Raw genomic sequence first — 22,660 nt, 5'->3', positions numbered from 1 at the left:
TCTGCAGTCCTGTAGCTCTTGCCTTTGCATGTTTCCCAGGGGCTGTTCCATTTTCCCTGGTACTCTAAGCTCCTGGGGGGCAGGGACCAAATCAATTTCCAGGACATCTTCACAGCTCTGGGCACACGGCAGATGCACAATACACCTCACCTCTTGCCTGACAACTGCACTACCCTCCTCCCTGGTTTTCTGCTGCCCCGCTTGCCCCCCACCCACCCCATCTCCCCCTGCCCCCAGTCCGTTCTCAACAGTGCACATCAGTCACGTCATTCTTTGACCTACAGGGCCCTGCACTGTCTGGCCCACTGGCCCCTCCAGCCTCAACACCTCCCACCACCCCCTCTGCCCATGCTCCAACTGCGCTGGCCTCGTTCAGTCCCTCTGACACTCTTACTTGCTGTTCCCTCTGCCTGGAATGCTCTTCCCTCAGATCTGTGCTTTGTCATTTAGGTCTCAGATTAAACATCACCTCATCACACAAGGCTCCCCCAACTTCCTAAGACACCCCCCTGTTCCCCCCGCCCCCACTATGCTACCACCTGGTTTTATTTCTTCCATAGCACAACTGCCACCTGAGATTACCAAACTTGTCTACCCTGTGTCTCCCCCAGCCTCCCCAGAATCTAACCTGTGCCCAGACAGGGGCTTTGTCAGTCCTGCTCCCCACTGTACCCCTAGCACAGAGCCCAGTGCCGCTTGACACATGGCAGGCTCCCAGGGAAGTTTGCAGGGTCGAATGAACTCACTCCAGATTGACTTGTCATGAATCACAAAGTCCAAGGGTAAAATATCTGTTTTCTGCCATTTCCCCCAGACGCAGACAGTGCACGTCTGCAGCACCTTATCTTGTAAAACCATCCTCAGTACAGAGAATTGCCTGGGGCCTCTGCACAGAGCTGGCTTGCATGAGTCCTCAGGCAGCGACTGCTGAATGGATTCCGCCCTCAGCTTGACATTCATTGATCATTTAATCTGTGCCAGGCCTTGGGTAGTGCTTTCCATTTATTTTCTTCAAAACCATCCTGTGAGGTAGGGACCATTTCCCCCAATTTACAGGTGAGGAGATAAACAACAGACTGGCCCATAAGTGGCAAAGTCAGGACTTCAGCCTAGGCTGTGTGATCTCAGACCAGGTGCATTTTTTTTTTTTTCTGCCACACCATGAGGCTTGTGGGATCTCAGTTCCCCAACCAGGGATTGAACCTGGACCACAGCAGTGAAAGCAACAAATCTTAACCACTAGCCCAACCAGGGAACTCCCCCAGACCAGATGCTCTTAAAAGACTCCTGCCTCTGAGAATGTCAGCTCTTGGGAAGCAAATATGTCAGCCGAAGCCACCTGCCCTCTGTGTCTTCCGGAAAGACAGAACCTCTTGTTTTAAGCTAGTGTGTTGGAAAGATACAGTGCCCTCAATGATAGGGTCTCAGCTAGTTGGTGGTGAGAACATAGCCTGGATTCAAGAGCTTGGCCACTCACCACCTGGATAACTTAGTTTCTCTCACCTGTTTCCCCATCTGTAAAATGGGACCAATGCTCACATCTCACATCCATTTTGAGTGGAAGGTGCTCACTGAATGTGGCCTGACTGAACCTGCAGACACCCGCAGCCAAGGTGGGGGCATTCAGAGAGGTGTCCACCCACCCTAACACTTGTTCAGTGAGGTGATCGTAACGAGGTGGGGAGAGATCCCTGGGGCCACAGACCCAGCCTATCGCCAAACTGAAACTGAAGTGACACTTCTTGGTGAGGTCAGACGTCCTCTGAGATCTCAGAAGTTGGGGCCAGAAGATGGGGCTTTTAAGTCTTACTCCACCCCAGCTGTGAGGTGACCTTGGGCAAGTTGAATTCTCTCTGGGCCCTTTCCCCATCTTTATAATCAAATGGTGAAAGTCATACATTCTTCTCTGCTATTGACACTTCTTATCCACAAGGCATACAACCAAGCAAAGGTGGTATATCCAGACTCAGTAAAGTTAAGCTCAGAGGGAGACGGATGAAGCAGCAGCCTGGAGCTGCTTCATGTTGGATGCATACCCAGACCTTCAAGCACGACACAAATGCAGCAGGCAGAAATGAGTTTATTGCATTAGAAAAAACACCAAAGAAAAACAGCAAACACCTCCGTACTAGACACAATTATTAGTTTGACTTCAATGGCGAAATGGAATCTCGAAGGTACAAACTTTATTTCTAGGAGGGGGTGACGGTCTCATCCCTCCTTCTCCTTCCCTGTCCCTTTAAACCAATGGACCTCGATGGAGGTGTCCACCTGTGCGATACAATCACACACTCTCCTTTCTCATTCTACTTGCCTGTGCACGCCCATGTACAGCTCGCCAGCCACAATGAGCAGGCTCCTAAGGTTCTGGGATAGACAGAGAAATGTGAGGATGGGGTTGGGGGGTCCTAGCCTGAGCTTGGGTTTCCAGTTAGTGACAGTGGGACTGGGGTGGGGGAGGGAGGGCTTGCCTTCCTGCAGTGCTGAGAAGACGGCTTACTGACCTCTCCTTCTCCCCCCACAAACCCTAAGGCACAGGCATTGGCACAAATGGCTGTTGCACATGAAGGGTGGCTTTCAATGAACCAAGTGACTCAAAGTCTCTCAGGGGAGCCACTCGGGCTAACTTCTTGGTACAGCCCTGGGTCTGGAGGTGACTACTAGAAGGAGAGAAATCAGCTGGGCCTGGATATAGGGGAGGAGAGAGAGGAGAAGGAGCTTGTGATGCCCATCATGCTCTGGCCAGAGCTGAGTGCCCTGGGCAGAGAGGTGTGGGGCAGGAGCCTAGAAGAGAAAGAGGGCTGGGCAAGGTGAGCTGAAAAAGGAGAGGAACCCAGCGGCTGAGAAGCAGAGCAATGGCCTCGACCAACATGCTGCCCGCCCAGGAGAAACCCAGCCTGAAACCCATTCTCCATGGCCCAATTCTGCCAGTCGGTCAACATTACGTAACAGCCCCTGCTAGTTTCTGCTCTAATGTATCATTACTGTGCACACTGGCAAATCAGTGGGTTTGAGAAGAATTAAAGTGCTCATTGGTTTGGCTTCCAATCTTAAAAGTTCCAAAATGTCACTTGACATTACAGCTAGTCATCATGGACGTGCCCTGTCAGGTCACAGGCAAACACTAAGGCAGAATACCATCTTTTCCTCTAGCTGAGACCCTGATGATGCCAACTGCCAGGGCTCATGGCAGAGATGGGAGGAGATGAGGCCAGAGGTGAGCAGCAGCTTCTTGGCGAGGAAAGGCACCTGCTGCAGGCCAGACCCCGGGAAAGAGAATGTAATTCAAGTCTGAGAAGTGGCAAGAGCCATGGCAGGAGGGGGCCTGAGGATGCCAGGGCTGGGACTCAGGTACCACGCAGCTCTGAGTTCCTCTCCACGTTCACTCTCCCAACTTAAGGGAGGCTCACGTGAAGAAAGAGAATCTGAAAGCCTCTCCAGATTAGAAACTTCCAGATTGTTCCCTGCCAATAAGCTCCTAGCAGCAGCTCTGTATGAAAATGCCCACTCATGCCCACAACCTTGCTTCCTTAAAGTCAGAATGACACCAAAAATAACACGTGACTTCAAAACACATTTAGGATAAGGTAAAAATCCCTATGAGAAATAACTCCAAATTTTCTTGCCATCTTGATTCTGTATTATTATTCTTTCTACATCAGGGATATTTTCCAAAAGCAGGGAATCATTTCCCCTTGGTCCCTAGCTGAATACTGTATATTGGTCCGGGTAGGGTGGGTATGGTGACTGCAAATAACCTACATTATTACTTGCAGACAAAAGGCCTGGGTCTCTGCCGCTCCAGATCTTCACTAACTATGACAGGTCAGCTACGCGGAGGAAGAGTAGCCTGTAGACAGCAAAGCAGGTTCTCCAAGACTGATGTCAGAGGACTGGCAATCAGTCTAGGTGGGAGGAGGAATGGCTTTATCCTGTTTCCTCTGGCCTGACACTTGCTGTTACTCTCCCTCCATCTGAGGCTTTTGGTTGCTCCAGCCCGGGCCCCATGGCCTTGCTTGGGGGAGGGGAGGGAAGGTGAGAGATCATGGCTAAGAGTTCACGTAGGTTGGGTTCGTCATCCTGAAACTAGCCCCATGTGCACCAAATCCTTTGGTTCATTTAATGGTGGAGAATAACCGCTTCCAGGCCATGGATAATGTAAAACTCACCTGGGTCCCACAGGTGGTGGCAACCTGGGTAGAGCGTGGGCATTCTCTGGAAAGAGGTTCTGAGTTGGGGCTCCCCTAGACTGCGCCTCTTGCTTTCTGCTTAAACAAATCCCCTCTGTTTCTCCAGTGTGGAGGACGCTTAGGAAGCAGCGTCAAAGTGAACTCACAGACAAGACAGCCTTAATAAATTAGTATAATACTATTAGAAGGGATGGCATTTGTTCTGCTTCTCAGCAGCATTGTCCTACATGCAGCCTGATGATCTCCTTCCCTGGGAAATTTAAAAAGCCGTCCCCTGGTTGTTAGCTCTGATGTAAAATTATAAAATAGAAATCTGGTAGGGTTTGTTTTGTTTAAAAAGGAAAAGCCCTGGTGAGGCAGGGCGGTCCCATGCAGTCCTGTTAGCTCTGGCCGTTGGGTCGGCCCACCGTGCTCCCTCCAGGAGGCTGGATCTGGATGGAGTCCAGGAGGGGCCTCAGGGCCTGTCCGAAGGGCCTGCAGAGAGAACAGACACAGGAGCTGGGGTGGGGCTCTGGGACGCAGACCGACAGAGCTGGCCGGTGCACCTAGCTCTGCCCACACGCGCAGCAGTATAGCCACGCCAGGAAAATAGTTTGCTATCACCTCATTTAATTTTCTCACCTGCCTCACACACCCTTTTTCATAGAGGGGATCTCTATAGAGCCGCTCTGCATTTTTAGTCCTGGTGTGCCCTCTTTAGTAAATGCTACCATTGTACTACCTTTGCCTCTAGATCCTGGTTAGCTGTGATTTGAACACGTTGGAGATATACTGGGAACTAGAGCTTTCTGTACTTCCTGTAGTTGTATTTTTAATTCTCGAGGTACAAAAAGATGAAGTTTAAGTGAGGAAGCTGAGGTACAAGAAAAAGGATATGAAAAAGAAAAAGAAGTGCAAATGGCACACAACTGGACCTCAGGGAACTGAGTGAGGTCTTCTAGGGAGTACAGGGAACATTCAGGAAAAATGACAGGTGCAGGTTGTCAGAAGGTGTTAATGCCACTGTATAAAGGGCTCCCAGTTTGCTCTCAGAGTAGCTTAGCTGGAAAAAAGACTGCAAATGCTATAGTCTTAGAGACTTTCCAAGATTACTGCAATCTTAAATTGGGTTGCCCACAACACATCTCAGTTATTGGCTTTCTTTTTTCTTCGGTGATCCTGCCATTTTTGAAAACCATCCCCAAATTCGAAGAAAATGAAATATTCTAAAGCATAAACAGATGAAACCAAGAAATATTAACCCTAATTCAGACAAGTCCAGGAACCCACCCATCAAATACTAACAGCGAGAACATTCCAGCTGCTCAGGTTTGCTCAGGGCCCCATAACCTAGATCCCTCAGTAATGCTGTGGGGTTTAACACACCCACCAAGGAATAGGAAGGCAGGGCCAGGACTGGTTTGTGGGACTCTCCTCACCAGCTCAACACTGACAACAGCCTTGTTTCCTGTGTAAGTTTTTCCTGAGGGGTTCCTACTCAGGTGTGAAGAACAGCTCACCTGGCTGAGCCTGCTAAACCTGTCAGGATCCCTGTTGGATAGGACCCCAGTTCAGGAGAAACTGAGTCAGAGTCAGCAAATGGACCTGGTGCTAGAGTGGGCAGAGGCTGCCTGAACGCAATCAACAGCAAAGGGAGGGAGGGGTGTGATGGCACTGGGGGGGGGGGTTGTGTGTCCCCTTTCAGGGGACACCGCCTGGATGATGGCTCACAAAGCTTGGACCACAATCAGGGTGGGAAGGGCTACAGAATGTTTTTGCACTATAAGGTATGAGGGCGAGTAGGAAGTTGTCTTTGAGGGCGTCAAAGAGTTCAAGGTGCAGGGGAAGAAAGACCAACAGTTTCAAAACAAGTCACCCTACTAATTCTCTGACCTACGCTCTGCTCATCTATCTAAACTGCCTTTTAAGTGGGCATGCCTGGGGAGTGGCATGCTTCATGTGCAATGGGAAGGACAGGTGCCAGGATTCTGTACAAACTCTGGGGCCAGCGTCAAGTGGGTTTCTAAGTTCTGCAGTTGCACTCTGGCCAGAGTAGAGTTGGTCCAACTCCAAGGAGGGTGAATACTGTGAGTAAAAAGAATGGTGGCTTCCATGTTAGGAGCTGCCATCATGACACCCCACCCAGCTTGGGAGGATTCTGCTGAGATCAGGGGGAGCAGACGTGGGCCAGGGGAGAGGCCCTGACTGTGAATGGGGATTTTAAAGGCCGAGGCAGAGACAGAGGCCACTTACGTGGAGAGAACTTCAGAGGGAAGGTCAGTGATGTAAGAAGGGATCTTCCGCCCGGTCAGGAACTGTGCCACTTCGTTGCTGAAGGTGTTACAGTTGTGTTCAAAGAGGTTGTAGGCCTCACCTCTGTACATTGTGAGAAAGGTTTGGGAAACAGATATGAAAGTCAGCAAGCGTGTATGTGAAACAATTCAAACCAGGTAATGGAACGTGAGCACAGCTGAATTTGAGGACTGTGATTTCCCTCTCTCTCAAACTCCAGAAGGAGTGCTTGATTTGCCACTCTGGGCGTTTTAAAGGAAGGAGGAAATAAAAACATTTGGCTCCTCCACAGTTTCAGGAGATTCTTTATATTCACAAAAGCAGAGCTCCAGGGTTAGAGTTTAACACTTGAAATTGACTAAAGCTTCTTTAAGAGAAAATCTGCTCAAGTTTATATTTTATCCCAACCTCTCTACAAACCCTGTTTTTGATTTTCAGGATAAAATACTTGGTTGAGAGTGGCATGTGCTAAAATAGCAGTAGCTGATTTTAATCAGAAGGAACAAATAGCCCTTCCTTTCCTGAGTTTCAGCAGTAGGGATGCTGGGATGGAACAGTGGCCTTGGAGGCAATGCTGAGCTCTTTTTATGGCATGGAAACTGCTTTCCCTTCATATTTATTCAGCAAATACTGGGCCAGACCTTGTGCCGAGTGCTCTGGGGGAGATGACTTGGTTATGCCCTCTGGCCGATTACCTAGTGGGGGAGACAGACACAACTAACCGCCACCCCTGTCTCCACTCACCGGAACAGAGACTCCCCCAGGGAGGACAGGTACTCCAGAAAGATTTCTTCTGTGACTTCTGTGCTCCCCACATCAACCACAGAATCTGGGGGCCCAAGCAATGTCCCTCCCTAAAAGAGCCAACCCAAAGAAAGTCAGTAAATCACTCTCTCCACTGAATTTTTTCATGTGGCTTCCCGTGGAAGACCACAAATGCTCTGTTCCAACAACTATTAACTCTCAGAGCACCCAGGGCAGATGGAAAGTTATTTCCTATTTGTGTCAAGGTTATAATGGCTTAGAGCTTCCTGGAGACTTTCCATCGCCATGTGCTGGCAACATGGCTAAGAAGTCAGGCTTCTTGTTTCTGGCGGGGCACTGGGAAGCTAAGTTTCCTGCAGGTCAGACTTCCTGATACTGTCCACTCATTCAGTTGATAAAAAGATAGAAACCCAGAATCTGAAGTCTCCCTTTGTCCCCAACATGCCTATTCATGAGGCCAGAACAGGATGACTAGAAATGGCTCACACCTGACCGGCCATCTTTCCAGGCCTGTATTCATAATGTATGCAGCCAGGTTTTGTTTTTGTTTTTTTTCTTTTTTTGTGACACACCTTGATATCCCTTGTAACATTGGGAAAATGTGAAGAACTATGAGAAAGCTGGCAGGCTGGCAAATATTTCCACAATTCAGTTCCTTTTTGATCTGTGAGGCTAATTTAACGAGGTGATAGGGTTCCCCTGGCAAGGGAGTTAATGGCCACCGAAAGGCCTATAGAAAACCCTCATCCATGGGTTAACAGACTGCCATAGCAGACTCAAGGAGAGACTGAAACCCCAGGGGAGACCAGCCAAGGGGAAAGCAAAGGGATCACTGAGGAGGAGACAGATGGGAATGGGCTGGGGAGTAAGGGAGAGCACTCCAGAGCAGAGCTCACTGAAAAGATCACAAGTTCACACAATAGCAGCTACTGAGCACCTACTATGCGCCTGATGTCGCTCTAGGCCCTGGGGAAAGCATGGTGAGCAGGATAATTACCGGAGTCATAGTTGCAAGAGACTAAAAGGTCACTTATCCAACCTCCTATTATTCACTCATATAACAAATACATAGTGAGAACTCACTATGTGCCAGGCCTTATGCTAGGCACTGGGGGTACAACGTGGACAAAACAGATGAAATTCTTGCCCTCATGGAGCTTATAGTCTAGCAGGCAAGGCAAACAAAAAATCTTACAAACCAATGTATAATTATGAGCTGCGATAAGGGTCTTGCTGGAAAAAGTACTGCCATCAGTACATAAGACAGGGGACCTTCCCAGTCTGAAGGGTCAGAGAAGACTTGGCTGAGAAAGTGACACTGAGCTCATCTGAAGGATGGAGAGGCATAACCAGGTGAAGGATCGGGGAGGCAGACTGAAGTCAGAGGACAGGTTTAAACGTCCAAGGTGTGTTCAAGGAATGAGAAGAGAGGGGGTGGGGAAGGGCACAACCTGCAAAGAGGCCATCCAGGGAGGAGGCGCAGACTGGATCAGATGGGGCCTTGGAGGCTATGCTGAACTTTCTGGTTTTTATTCCAAGAGCAACGGGGAGAGTCCTGACTTAAGCAGGGGAATACCATGATCAGATTTTCATTTTGAAAAATCGCTTCACCACCTGTACAGAGAACTAACTGAGAAGGAAGAGCAGATGCATTGCTGTGGTCCAGGCTAGAAATGAGGGTGGCCTGGATTAAGGTGAAAGCTCTGAGAAATGAGAAGAGATGAGGAGAGATAGACTGCTTTAAAATACATTTACAAGGTAGAACTGACTTGGGCTTCATAGGAAGAAATAAAAAAATCACTTCCCATTTATGAGTATCAAAATGAATGGTTTTTTGGTCTGTGCTTGACTACCTCCTGTAATAACCCTTAAACGGCTCAGACAGAAATTTTCTGGAAAAGGACATGGGCTTTGGAGTCAGAGAGACCTGAATTTTAGTATTGGTGCTGTAACTGGCTGTGTAGCTTTGGGTAACTCACTCTCTCTCTCAGAGCCCTCATCGTTCACACTGACTGAGTTTCACACTGACTGAGTTCATATCATGCACAAGGCACTGAGCTGGTGATGGTGACAGAAGAGGAGACAGTCTCAGCTTACAAAGAGCTTACACAGGGCTCCCTGTGGAGACTCAGGAACAGCCCGTTTCACTATAACATACTCAGTGCGACGCAGAGGGACCACAAGTGCCATGGGAGCAGAGAGGAGGGCAGCTGGCTGGAAGATCTGGGAAGGGTATTCTTGAGCTGAGTCTTAAGGTCATCATGAGGAACTATGCCTCAGGCGTGTATACACTGGGCTAGAAGCCAGAACTATAGAGGAGAAGAAAGTTCCTGGTCCATGGGAACCCCCGGGAACCTGAGACTGCAGACAGGGTGGGGGAAGACACTCACCGGTGGACAGCTGGAGATACCGCCACTACCGAAGAAGAACTCATCCTTGTGCACAACTATGGATGTGTGCCTGCAACGTGGAGAAGAGGCAGAATAAGCCAGAGAGCTTAAAACCGCACTGCAATGAGAGTAATTTCTGACTAAGGACATGACTTATAAGGTTAACAGCTTTATAAAACTAACCAAACAGGACTTCCTAGGTGGCGCAGTGGTTGAGAATCCACCTGCCAATGCAGGGGACACGGGTTCGAGCCCTGCCCTGGAAAGATTCCACATGCCACGGAGCAACTAGGCCCGTGTGCCACAACTATTGAGCCTGTGCTCTAGAGCCCGTGAGCCACAACTACTGAGCTCATGTGCCACAACTATTGAAGCTCACGCGCCTAGGGCCTGTGCTCCACAACAAGAGAAGCCACTACAATGAGGAGCCTGTGCACCACAATGAAGAGCAGCCCCTGCTCGCAGCAACTAGAGAAAGCCCGTGTGCAGCAACGAAGACCCAACGCAGCCAATAAATAAATTAAATAAATAAATAAATAAATTTATAAAAAAAACAAAAAAACCCCTAACCAAACAAAACTAAGATAAATACCATAGATCAGAGTTTCTCAACTTTAGCACTACTGATGTTTGGGGCTGGCTAATCCTTTGTTGTGGCGGCTGTCCTGTGCATTCTAGGATGGTTAGCAGATCCTGGTCTTCACCCACTTGATAGCACTAGCATTACCCGCCTCCGCTGTGACAACAAAATATGTCTCCAGACGTCGCCTCCAGTCTGGGGGCAGAACTGTCCCTTGTTGAGAACCACTGCTGTAGATTGTATGAGTAGAGGGGAGTCCTTAAGAGATTCACCCCAATATGAACAAATCAATTACTGAAACAAATCTCTGCAGACCAAGGTGTGTTCCCAGACTTTTTAAACTAACAGGAGCAGTTAACCAGGACCATGTTGAGGTAAAGACCAGATGATGTTAAGTGTGGACCTATTTCAGATGAAGTGCTCACATTACTTCTTGGTTCGAGTTAAACAAAGCAAAGGGTCATTCTGGTCAACCAAAATGTCTGCCGGCTCTATGATCCAGGCAGAACACTGACCTACAGTTTTCTCAGAAATGGAACTGAGCCCAGCCACCATCTTGTGTCTGACAGCAATGGGTTTGAGAGACCAAAGTAGATGTGTATTAAGACAGACATGTGGGGTACCCGTGACCTCCACAGTTAGAAAGCTTGGTCAGGGGTGGGCACGACATCATTCCGCCTTTCTTTAGGACAGGGTTTCTCAACCTCTATACCACTGACATTTCTGGCTGGATAATTCTTCATTGTGGAGGGGTGTCCTGTACATTGTAGGATGTTTATACCAACATCCCTGGCCTCCGCCTATCCATCCCAAAAGTCTCGAGACACTGATAACTCCTGGCTGGGAACCACTGCTTTAGAACTTGAATATTTGGTACTCAGAGAGCTAGGTTTCAAACTTGAAGCCAAAGATTGGAAGCTGAAATGCATGAGTGCTGTTTGGTTTCATAAACCAGCCAATGTAAGGAGTCTCACCCAACTTACCAGATGCCTTCCAGTTGTTTCCCTGTGGAGAAAAAAAAAGAAGATTTAGCCACTTGGGACTACACTAATTGGCCTCCCAGCCAGAGTAAATTCAGAACATCAGTCAAACCCAGAGTAACCCATTATAAACCCCTTGAGGAACTTTCTAGGAATGCAATTTGCCTCCAGTAAGGTCCCTAGGTCGTGACATGGTATGTTGTGTTAAATAGGTTGAAAAAATAATCAGAGTCCTTAATCAGAATGCAAGATGGAAACACTGGTAAAGAGGTACTCAATTTTACACCTGCTTTTCCCTCCCCTTTAGGATCAATTCAACTCTTTTAAATTTCTTTCTCTCATCTATAGAGACAAAATAAAACAACAGTATAGAGGACTTCCCTGGCGGCCCAGTGGTTAAGACTTCACCTTCCAATGCAGGGGGTGTGGGTTTGATCCCTGATCAGAGAGCTAAGATCCCACATGTCTCATGGCCAAAAAAACCAAACGTAAAAAAACAGAAGCAATATCGTCCACAGCAAAAACAAACAAACAAAAAACAAACAAACTAAACCCAATAGTATAGAAAAGCTATTATCTACTTCATTAAGCATATGTGAAGTGAAATTCTTTAGAAAATGAGAGAGCAAATTTACAAAAAAAAAAAAAAAAAGACTTCCCTGGTAGCACAGTGGTTAAGAATCCGCCTGCCAATACAGGGAACAAGGGTTCAATCCCTGGTCCAGGAAAATCCCACATGCCTCAGAGCAACTAAGCCTGTGTGTCGCAACTACTGAGCCTTCACTCTAGAGCCCATGAGCCACAACTAATGAGCCCACGTGCCGCAACTACTGAAGCCTGTGTGCCTAGAGCTTGTACTCTGTAATAAGAGAAGCTACCACAATGAGAAGCCTGCGCACCACAACGAAGAGTGGCCCCCCTCGCCGCAACCAGAGAAAGCCCGTGCACAGTGACAAAGAGGCAACACAGTCAATAAATAAAATAAATAAAAATAAATTTATAAGAAAAAAAGAAAATGAGAGAGCAAACTCTGCAGATGTCATCCACTTTAATAGTCAATGCACATGTATTCTATACCTCTATATGCCATAAATGACGTAGGTATGGAAACACAAATATGAACAGATCACTGTCCTGCCTTTAAGGAGCCCAAAGTCAAATGGAAAGAGAGAGACACACATAACTAACTAAAACATTGATAGGCTCCATGATAGTGGTAAACAGTAAAGAACTACCTTCACGAGCTGCAATTCAACCAGTGAACAAACGGGGGAAGAGATGGACATTTCCCCCAGAGGGAATAGCATGTGCAAAGGCATGGTTATGAAAAAGACTAAGATCCTGCAGGGCAGAGCAAAGGGTGCAGTGATGGTGGTAAGAGGACCAGTGGCAGGCAAGGATGTGAGCAAAGTAGAGCAAACCTGGACTGAAGGCTGTCCTACACTGTGGGGCAGTGAAGGTTGTTAGGCAGTAGAGTGCCCTGATCAGATCCATGTTTTTAAACAGTAACCATATCTTCTAAGAGATAACTGTAGGAAGAGAAGACGAATTACAGGGAAGAGTAGAGAGAGCAGACTAGAATGAGCAGGTCTTTGCAGCAGTCCACGGGAGGCTCAACAGTGCTAAGGATGAAGAGGAAGGGCAGTGAAAGGCTTGAGAACATTATCAAACATCACTCACTCACCTTTGATCATAATTTCACGGTAACTGTTACTGATTGCTAAGTGTTTGCCCTGTGACTTTCTAAAGGACAAAACTCTAGGCACTGTGTGGAAGGAGAGGTGATATGATTACACTTCTCCCTTTGCATAAGTTGCACTATTTTGCCCCTTTAAGAAAATTTTAAAAATGAGTTAACTGTAGCCTATTTTTCTTGTTTTGGAAGAGACAAAAGAAACCATGGCTCCTCCATGACAACCTATCAATGGCTCAGCACAGAGTCATCAGAGGCAGTTAAGAACATGGCATAGGTTCAGATCCGAGCTTTTCCCTTTGCTAGCGGTGGATCTTGGGCAAGTTTACTCTACCTGAGCCGCAGTGTCTTCAATACAAAGTTGTTGTAGCCAGTAATGATAATCTGTATAAAGCATCACAGTGGGTGGTACACAGAAGTTTGATAAATGGAGATATTACTTATAATAGCCTCCTTGGGGAAAAGGGTAAAGACCTTCAACAGATAAGAGAAATTGCACTTCAGGGTTGATGGGTAAGATCTAAGAACAGATTTCAGTATCCATCAAATTAGTATGAAATCCTGTATCTAGTTTCCGTGTAAACATTTCACCCTTTGTTGTCAGTGCTGCCAGCCTAAATGAAATAACAAAGGAAAATAAAATGGAGCAGAGTTCTTCTGCCTCTCTTCCAGTTCCAGAGACCAGCCTTGCTTTTCACTAGGAGACGTGCTGCTTTGACCCACAAGATCACAAATGGACAGAGTCTGGCCTGGGATTTCTGGGGCAGCCCCCTAGAGACTGTGGGGCAGGCTCTGCCTTTATTCATACTGAGCTAAAATTTCACAGAGGTGGGTCAGAAACAGGATGGATGCCAGCAGGGAGTGGTAACCCACTTAGGACAAGCACCTGCAATGCTTGGCATAGTGGGCCTTAAGATAAACTGGGTTGGATTCTCATCTCTTCCAGCTGACTCTTAGAAGACTCTAAAGACCACACTCTTCCTTTTACTATGTGTAAAGTGGAGAGACTAATGTTGCATTTTATTTATTTATATGTTTATCTATTTTCTTCATTTTTTGGCCATGCCACTTGGCATGTGGGATCTTACTTCCCCCACCAGGGGTTGAACCTGCGTCCCCTGCGGTGGAAGCACAGAGTCTTAATCACGACCGCCAGGGAAGTCCCTAACGCTGCATTTTAAATAGAGCTGATATGCTGCTCTTCTGGACTGCCACTTAAGCCTGTTGTCTAAACGGCAGCAATTTGTTATTTTCTTGGAGACATCCGATGGTGCATGAAACTGGACAGAGAAGGGAAACTGCTTTCTCCTGACTGTTCCTGCTCTCACTTACTTTGGGAAGAACACTATACTTGTAAGAGATGAAGTACAGTGTAGTGAACAAGAACATAGGTTCTAGTGTGAACAGGCCAGGTCTGAATCCTATCAGTTCAGTCAGTGAACTAATGTTTATTAAGGGACACTGGGTGTTTCTAGGATGGCCAGGGTGGGCCTTTTTGAGAAAGTGACATTTGAGCAAAAAAGGCCTGAAGGAGGCAAGGGAAGGAACCATGCAGAGGTGTATCTGAGGGACCTTAAGGAGGCTGGCGTGGCTAGAGTGGGTGAGTGAGGAGGAGAAGGTAGGAGATAAGCGGAGGTAATCGAGGACCAGATCATATAGATGAACTTGTAGAAGTTGAGAACTTTTCCAAGCCAGAGCTGTCCAGTATGGTAGTTACTGACCATGTGTGGCTGTTAAAATTAAAAGAACAAATTCAGTTCCTCCATTGACTACCGCATTTCAAGTACTCCATAGCCACATGTGGCTAGCAGTCAGCAATGGGACAGTGCAGATCCAGAACATTTCCATCACTGCAGGAAGTTCTACTGGATAGCACTGTTTACATCTTAGTTTCCTATTCTGTTAGGGAAAAAAAAAAAGCACAGTAATAGTGTCTACCTTATAACATTCCCAAGATTAAAAGAGATGACACACCGAACAGGCCCAGCACAGTGCCTGGCACATAACACATGTCCCACAAAACGAACTTTTCTTTTAGGCTTTACAATTTGAAAGTTTTATGGCCACTCTCATAGTACCTTGGTATAGAAACTACCTACTTACATGTCTTTTCCCCTCATTAGACTACAATTAACTCAAGGACAAGAGCAGTTTCTTATGCATCTTTGTAATTCTAGAGTCTAGCAAAGAACCTGGAACAGAGATGCTACGCGCACAGCTGTTGTGGTTGACAGTGCTAATGAGGCCAAAGTTCTGAACCCCAATCTTGGCTGCCCTGGCTTGTTATTCAAATGACTTTGCAACCCTGGCATATTGCACCCTGAGTCTGCTACTGCCTTCTCAGATGCCCATGCTCAATGACCCAGGAGGACAGGTGGCAGGTCAGATGCACTGGTTTAAACCCAGCCCTACTAAAACAATGAGTTTTTGGAGAGAGGCCTCAGAGACCATTCTGCCACTTATTTTACACCTGAAAAACAAAAGTTGTGGGATACAAACCCTGCTTTATTCTCTTTGATATTTTCTGTATTGATCACTAAATCTATAAGCTGCACATTATACATCCTTTTTATTCAACTACATCAAGGTATGCTTAAGATCTCATCCATCCATAGAATGGTGATAGAAACTATAGAAAAAAGATCCTCTTACTTATTCATTCTTTCATTTATTAATCCATTTACCAAACACTCAGAGCCAACAACATTTAAAATGGATTGAGTGGATTTACATCCTTTCTTAAAGTGCTTCATAGTTATCCTTATTCTCACATCTTTACATGGTGGAGTGGGACAAATATTAACATCATTTCAAACAGGTAAATAAAGATGCATGGTTTGTCCAGTGTAAAGACAAGAAAAAAAAAAAAAAGATATGACCATATACTTGTTGGAGCAGCTCAGGTAGAAATGTAAGGTTGGTGCTCTCACGAGGACAAGAACGAGGGCCATGGCCTCCTCTGGGGGTGACAGGCACTGTAAAGTGGGACTGAATTGATTTAAAAATTTTTTTGGTCAGACTGAGATACAGTAGGTGAGCAGGTGGTGGGGGTTTGAGATTGAATTAGGGCACGTGGCCTTTTGGGGATGTGAATTAGGCTCAGTGGATATTAGCGCACTATAGCAGCAGACTGTTTTCCCACTAGGATTTCCTCAGCAAGCTGGAGAGTGGGTAGGTCAGATGGCTGCTTGCCTCTAAGCTTGCTGATGCATCCACTGCCTTGATTTCGAACCCTATGAGGTATGCACATGAAAACAAATGCAAGACATGGGTACTAGCCCTGTTCTTCATCATGAACAACGAAGAATGTAGACCGAGGTCCACACTAGTCAGCCTTCCACTGATTGTAAGAGTAAAGGCAGTACATGAAAGCCAAGAAGAAAATACTCCACCTACCTCCTCATCAGTTACGGTAATGGAGCTTGTGCATATAGACATACACGCTGGTTACAGGACCGTGCTCAAGATCAGCACCTGGCATACTGCTGGTGCTAAATAAATGTCTATGAATAAGCATAAAGTGGGTGATGTTGATGACTCCAGGGGCAGGCAGCATTAGCTCACTGGTATAAATAGAAAGTAGGCCTAGCTCACCTCCTAGATTTCTCCCCATAGTGACAAAGTGTTCTTAATTGGCACTGTTTTAATCTGATTTGCCAGATTACCAGCAATGTGAAGGGGTTAACTAAAAAAATCAGCTTATTCTTCTCTGGAACCTCTAGGTAAATGTCAAATCTATGTGGGAAAAGGTAAAAGGAAACATCTGTATAACATAAGTGGACCTCTGTGCCTATATTGTAAAAAATGCCTATTGGCAGGGGGGCTTGCCCCTCCTTTAGGTAGAGAAAGGTTACCACAAAATCAAAATACAAAATATTGTTAAAAACTAACAAGGTATTTTAATCCTCAAAAAAGGGTAGATTTAAAACTACTTAATACTCTAGCAGTAGGGTTCCTTGGAGCCAGTATAGGATTCTTAGAATAAAAATAACTAATTTGTGAGTTCTTTATTTCAGTACTGAGAAGGTTCCCTCTTAATCACTGCTTGTTGTTATCAGTCAGGCCTTATAGCAATGCTTTGAGGTAGGTCTGCAACATCCTGTCACTTACTCAGTTTATATTTACTGAATGCCAATAACTGTGCTAAACTTTGCGGATACAATCAAGAGTTCTTGCCCTCAGCGGAGCTTCCAGTGGAAGTGGCCTGGGGGAATGGACACATGAGAAAACATGCAATTTTAAAATAGAATGATGGGACTTCCTTGGTGGTCCAGTGGTTAAGAATCCGCCTTCCAATGTAGGGGACTCGGGTTCGATCCCTAGCCGTGGAACTAAGATCCCATATGCTTCAGGGCAACTAAGCCTGCACCCTCCAGAGCCCAGGTGCCACCACTAGAGAGCTTGTGCCCCACAACTACTGAGCCTACATGCCACAATGAAAGAGCCTGCATGCCACAACTAAGACCCAAAGTAGCCAAATAAATATTTTAAAAAAATAGTGATAAATGCTATTAAAGGAGATTACAGGATGTTATCAGCACATACAGGGAAAGTTTCCTGGAGGAAGAAACATTTTAGTTGAAACCTCAAGGATAAGCAAAAGTTATCCAAGCTAAGAGATGGGGAGAGAAAGTATCCCTGGCAGAGGGTACAGCCTTTGAAAAGCCTAGAGGTCAAAAAAGAACTGAACGGGTTCAGTCCTGTTAGGGTGTAAAACAGCCCTTCTCCACTGAGGTCCTGCAAGAGAATTAAGCCCTAATGCCCTGAGGAATCTACTGGGAGAATGAGAAAATAGCCACTCAGATCATTTTCCCCAAGGCTCATGTAGAGAGTGTTCAATACATGGAGACAGGTGAGGGTGGAGAGAAAAGCAAGGATCACGAAGGGCTTGGTAACTCACATTAGTGTTTTCATTTTGCCAGAAAGAAACAGCATGATTACTAAATTAATTCACTGAATGGATATAAAACAGTGCACACAATGAACAATAAACATCTAAAACAAAGCACAATAGATGGCATTAAAACATTAAAAAAAATCCACAGATTCAAATAAATTCTACTTAATCTTTAAGCTTGAGTTCAAGTCTCAATCATTCCTATGATCAATATTTACTGACCACTAGCTCTGAAAGGCCACTGGGGACACACAGGGGAGTCAGAGTCCCTGCCCTCCAGGAGCCTGAAGTTCTTGCTGAAGTCTTTCTGACACATCCAGCCCACCACGGCCTGTCCCATCTTTCAGGGCCTAAAATAATTGTTTCACCACTCATTCCTTTTTGGCATCTAATCATAATCTTTTTTGTGTTGTTATCTAATGTTGCATATGCACAACATTACTTTTAACTAAATAAACTCCTCAAGGACAGAGTCCATGTCTTTTATTTCATTGCTATTTGTACTACAGAATTAAGCAAGGAACTGAGCAGTGTAAAATCTTAAATATTCATTTGGTTGTATTCTGTCAAGAAATACATATAAATACACACATTTTATATGCCTAAGTCTTTAAACCTGAGATAGGCTTGTAAAGAAAAATAAATGTGATCTTGGAATAGGTACATGCACACAAATAGAAAGTATCCCTTAACACAATTAAACAAATAACCCCCCACATTTACCTCTATGTACTTTAGCCCAGAAAGAGGTCAAGAAATTTAAAGAGCAGCTAAGATTATTAAAAGGACGAACTGAAGGACAATCATAATAGCTAGTTATCTTAGGCAAACAGTGACCATGAAAAAAAAAGTACAACCAGGCTGTCTGCTCGATTAAAACAATAAGAATAATTCTGGGACCGTTTTCATGGTGAGTGAAAGACTGTGGAGCAGGAATACCTTCACAGGAAGCAATTCTAGAAGATTGAAAACTGGACAGGGTAAAACTGTGGAGTCTACATTGTTTCAGGGGAGAAGGGAGTTACATTGGGCTTTATCTAGTCTAATCATGACTGTAATAGACTAGATGGGGTCTTATAATGAGGAACTGTCATAATAAGAGGATACTACAACTAGATAAAGAGCCAGGCCACCCCACCCATGAAGTTGCCCCTTTAAAAGAAAAAAAAGAATAAGGGGGCACTGCTGCTGAGGTCACACTAGTTTGGGACAATGACGGCTAGGAGGGATGATCATAAATCATTATGAGTGGCACATACACAATGAATCCAACTATTTTCCTCATCTGAATCTGAAACACCTGGCCAAAGATGCCTTTATAAACTTGAACTAGGTACCCACTTCACATCAATTACAAAGGAACACGTTACACAGGAGAGGTGGTACAGCAAAATAGCCAGAACATGAGCTCTGGAAGTCAGACTGCCTGTGTGCATAAGCCAGCTCTGCCACTCATCAGCTGTGTGACTTACTGCCCTGTATCTCAGGTGCCTCAAATGAAAAATGCAGGTAATAACAGGACCTACCGCACAAAATTGTGGTGAAGAATATAACACATGAAAGTACTCAGAAAAAAAAGGGTCTGGCACATGGTAAGCACTCAATAAAGTTTAGCTATTAATACGCTTCTAGAATTCATCGCAAAAATCAGGAAACAAACTGATTTTTTAAAGGTTCAAATATATTTTGTAATGGGAAATCCATAGACGGCTACTAATAGAACTGGGACATACCCAACTTTAAGGTTAGTGATGTCTGGATAGGATGAACCTGTGAGACAATGCCCATTTTCCATGTTTTTAACTCTAGAAAGTAATGATTATCAGCTTTGATAACCCTTTATTCATTACTTTTGCAAAAGGCATATGAAAAAAGGGGATAAAGAAGAGAGAATCAGATTTGCAGGCAAGGCGATGTTCTCAGAAATACCACTGCAATCAGATGTGCCAAATTGATGAAGTTCCAATTTGGCTGAGGTCTTCTAGGATTTCACATCTATTAAAAAAGGTTTGGGGGTGGAAGGGAGTCCCAGTACTCCACCTTCAGTTATGGCACTTCCCTCTTCACCTACTAAACTCCACAAAGGCCAGGCCAGTTCTAGGCCAGGCCAGGTCAGGCTCTTTTTTGCCTGAGGGCCTTGGCAGGTTAATCCCCCTTCTGTTTGGAACATTGTAACTCCCTCACCACCCACCTTGTGACTACTCCTTCCTCATCCTTAAATTGCCAACTTAAAAGTCACTACTTCTGATCCCCTTAAAATAGGTCTCTCTTCTTATTTTCTGTCTCAGCACCTAGTTGGCTTCTTGCACAGCCTAGTATGTATCACAATTTGTAATTACTTCATTTGCTTATTTATTTTTAATATCTTCCCCACTGAATAGCTCCATGATGACAGAGAACATCTTTGTTCATCACATCATCTTCAGTTAAGCTTAACACTGGGACTAGCACGTAGTAGGCACTCAATAAATATCTGCTGAATGAATCATGAACCAATGACCCTAAGGCCCCCTTCAGCTAAAATCAATAACTAGTACATAATAGAAAAATATCCCATGTAAAGGTAGAGGCTTTTATTTATGGGTCTAGGAAATATCTAAGTAACTCCTCACCATGATCAAGCTAACTAAATGGCTCCATTCCAAGAAGCTGAGTCAGAATTTGACTGATGTAATCTACTAGTGACTAGCACCTTCCTCAAACAGTGACTTTGTAAGTTTTGCTTTCAGATTTGCCTTATTCATTTGAACAATTGGCGATCTAGGCCCAAGCTTCTAATAACGGATTGGTTAGGTAAGACTTATCTGAGGAGCTTATTAAAAATACAGATTCCTGGATCAAAACTCCAAAAGATTCTTATTTAGTACTTGTGTGATAAGGCTCTAGAATCCATATATTTTAAACTTTGCAGGAATCCCCTGGAGGTCCAGCAGTTAGGACTCCACGCTTTCATTGCCAAAGGCAAGGCTTCAATCCCTGGTCGGGGAACTAAGATCTCACAAGCTGCACAGTGTGGTGAAAAAAACTTTGCTTATTTTGAATAGAGAATATATGTATGTTCCCACTGTCAAGTTCCTCTTTTCTTTCCCTTTTTTTTTTCTGGCTGCACCGAGCTGCATGCGGGTTCCCTGGCATGTGGGTTCCCAGACGAGGGATTGAACCTGTGCCCCCTGCAGTGGAAGTGTGGAGTCCTAACCACTGGACTGCCAGGGAATTCCCTAAGTTCCTCTTTTCATAAGCTACCACTGTTACCAATTTTCTTATGTATTCTTCCAGATAATTATTTGCCTAAACAACCATGCATATTTAAGAACTGTTCCAACTTCATTTTTTCTGTTCCCATTTAATGATATATGTTGGAAATGAAGGTATCTGTATTTTTCACAAACGACCTAGGTGATTCTGATGTGAAGCCAAATATAGGAATCACTCACTGCCCCACCATTAAGAGATTAAGTTCAATCCACTAAGACACATTAACTCAAGAACACTGAAACTCAAAAGTAGCCTTGCTTACTTAACCTCTGCCCTCTTGTCTCACGAACATGACATAAACTAAAACATTCTCTAATGTCTCCACAGAAGCCAGGAAAAACTAGCTATTCAACTGGATGTTACCAAAGCTGTTCAATTTTCAATTCCCAGAATCCTTTCCTGCCCAACATTATCTGAAATCACAAACCTGACAATTCCTATGTTACACAAACATTTTGGTATTTGGGTTATAGAGGTTTGATCTATGCTGAACTAGGGCTGATTTTCTCTCCTGGCAGTTAAGTAGTTTAATGGTGCACAACCGAAATACTTCCCTTACTAATCCTCACTGACACAACAGCATCCAATCCTCCCCCAGAATTGCTTTCTTACCATCTAGGCAAAAGCAATTAACTTAGAAACTGTTGAGAAGACCGCACTGTCAGGCCGGACTCGGTGAATTCCTGAGTTCGCGCTCCAGTAGACCTGACTTCTATCTGGGGGCAATGGCTGGGCCCCTGTGCAGCTCTAGCTTTCTCTCCCCACTCTGCCCCAGAGACTGCAGAAAGAGTTTCCTTTTGGCACGGAGGGAACGCTCTCCTCCGCAGTGTCCCTTTCACCACGAGGGGCACCGCGCGGCAGGCATCTTCACCTCCCCTCCACAGCACCGAGGACGGAGCAGGGTGGGGGGCTCCCCAAGCGAGTCAAGAAACCCACGGGGACCCAGCGCCGGCTTCCCCCACCTCCCTGCTGAAGGGGCTCTGAAGGGCTGGGGGAGGGCGTGACTTCTCTTTCCCTTCTCCCTGGATTCAAACGTGATGCCGGCCAAGTGGGGCTCAGGGGGCCCAAACCTCAGACCCACACCTTCTCTACTGGGGCTGTTCTCCATCCTCTGGGCCTGCCCCTGAGCCATGGCCCAGGCCTCCCCACCTCGGCTGGCCGTCTCGGCGTCCTCTCGGCCGGCTCCCGCCCTCCCTTCTGCCCGCCCCCAGCCCCTCACCCAGCATGATGGGGCTGAGCCGCCGGGCCAGGCCCTTGGACAGGTCATACACGTAGAGCTTCACCGGATAGAGATTCGGCGGCTCCATCGGGACCCGTGGCGGCGGCAGCCACGAAGTCCCTCAGGCACCCGGCAGCGGCTTGGACCTTCCCGTACCCGACGGGGGAGGGGAGCGGAGGGAGCGGGGAGACCAAGCCCGGGCCCGGCCTGAGGGGCGGGGGAGAGGCCGGCCTGCGCTGCTCGCGCCCCCGCACCCGCCACCGGCAACGACTACTGTGAGGTGACAGAGCCGGGACGGGCAGGGACCGCGCGGAAGACGGGGCGGGGGCGGGGACGCATTCTCGCGCATGTGCGTACCGTCCTGACGGGCGGCGAGGGGCGGGGCTTCGCGGGAGGGGCGGGGCTTCACCGACGGGGCGG

General features: G+C 46.2%; 1 protein-coding gene across 2 annotated transcripts; it reads right to left on the bottom strand.

Annotated features, from left to right (window-relative positions):
* Positions 1–4,349: 4,349 nt before the first annotated feature.
* On the bottom strand, positions 4,350–22,555 carry DESI1 (desumoylating isopeptidase 1). Of its 2 annotated transcripts, none has more exons than XM_057742895.1 (6): positions 22,241–22,555; positions 11,180–11,201; positions 9,617–9,734; positions 7,206–7,315; positions 6,423–6,545; positions 4,350–4,664 (listed from the first exon to the last, which is right to left on the bottom strand). In XM_057742895.1, exons 1-6 carry the CDS (start codon positions 22,326–22,328, stop codon positions 4,571–4,573), a joined length of 555 nt encoding a protein of 184 aa, XP_057598878.1. In that variant the 5' UTR covers positions 22,329–22,555; the 3' UTR covers positions 4,350–4,570. The 2 variants fall into 2 exon arrangements, with proteins under 2 accessions (XP_057598878.1, XP_057598879.1); XM_057742896.1 differs by having other exon boundaries at positions 9,617–9,686.
* Between the last annotated feature and the right edge of the window lie 105 nt (positions 22,556–22,660).

The sequence above is a fragment of the Hippopotamus amphibius genome, chromosome 7 (assembly GCF_030028045.1).
Source record: "Hippopotamus amphibius kiboko isolate mHipAmp2 chromosome 7, mHipAmp2.hap2, whole genome shotgun sequence".
NCBI classification, from domain to species: Eukaryota; Metazoa; Chordata; class Mammalia; order Artiodactyla; family Hippopotamidae; genus Hippopotamus; species Hippopotamus amphibius.
The sequence above is the reverse complement of the archived record's forward strand: the minus strand, read 5'-3'. Positions and strand labels throughout refer to the sequence as shown.

What these genes read in the sequence shown, in the direction of transcription:
- DESI1 (XM_057742895.1), bottom strand. Translation starts at nt 22,328, where the DNA reads ATGGAGCCGCCGAATCTCTATCCGGTGAAGCTCTACGTGTATGACCTG. An exon ending in CTGGGGGAGTCTCTGTTCCG is followed by an intron (nt 6,546 to 7,205) that starts GTGAGTGGAGAC and finishes CACAATGTACAG; the next exon opens with AGGTGAGGCCTACAACCTCT. An exon ending in CCCTCTGAAGTTCTCTCCAC is followed by an intron (nt 4,665 to 6,422) that starts GTAAGTGGCCTC and finishes TTCTCTCTGCAG; the next exon opens with GCCCTTCGGACAGGCCCTGA.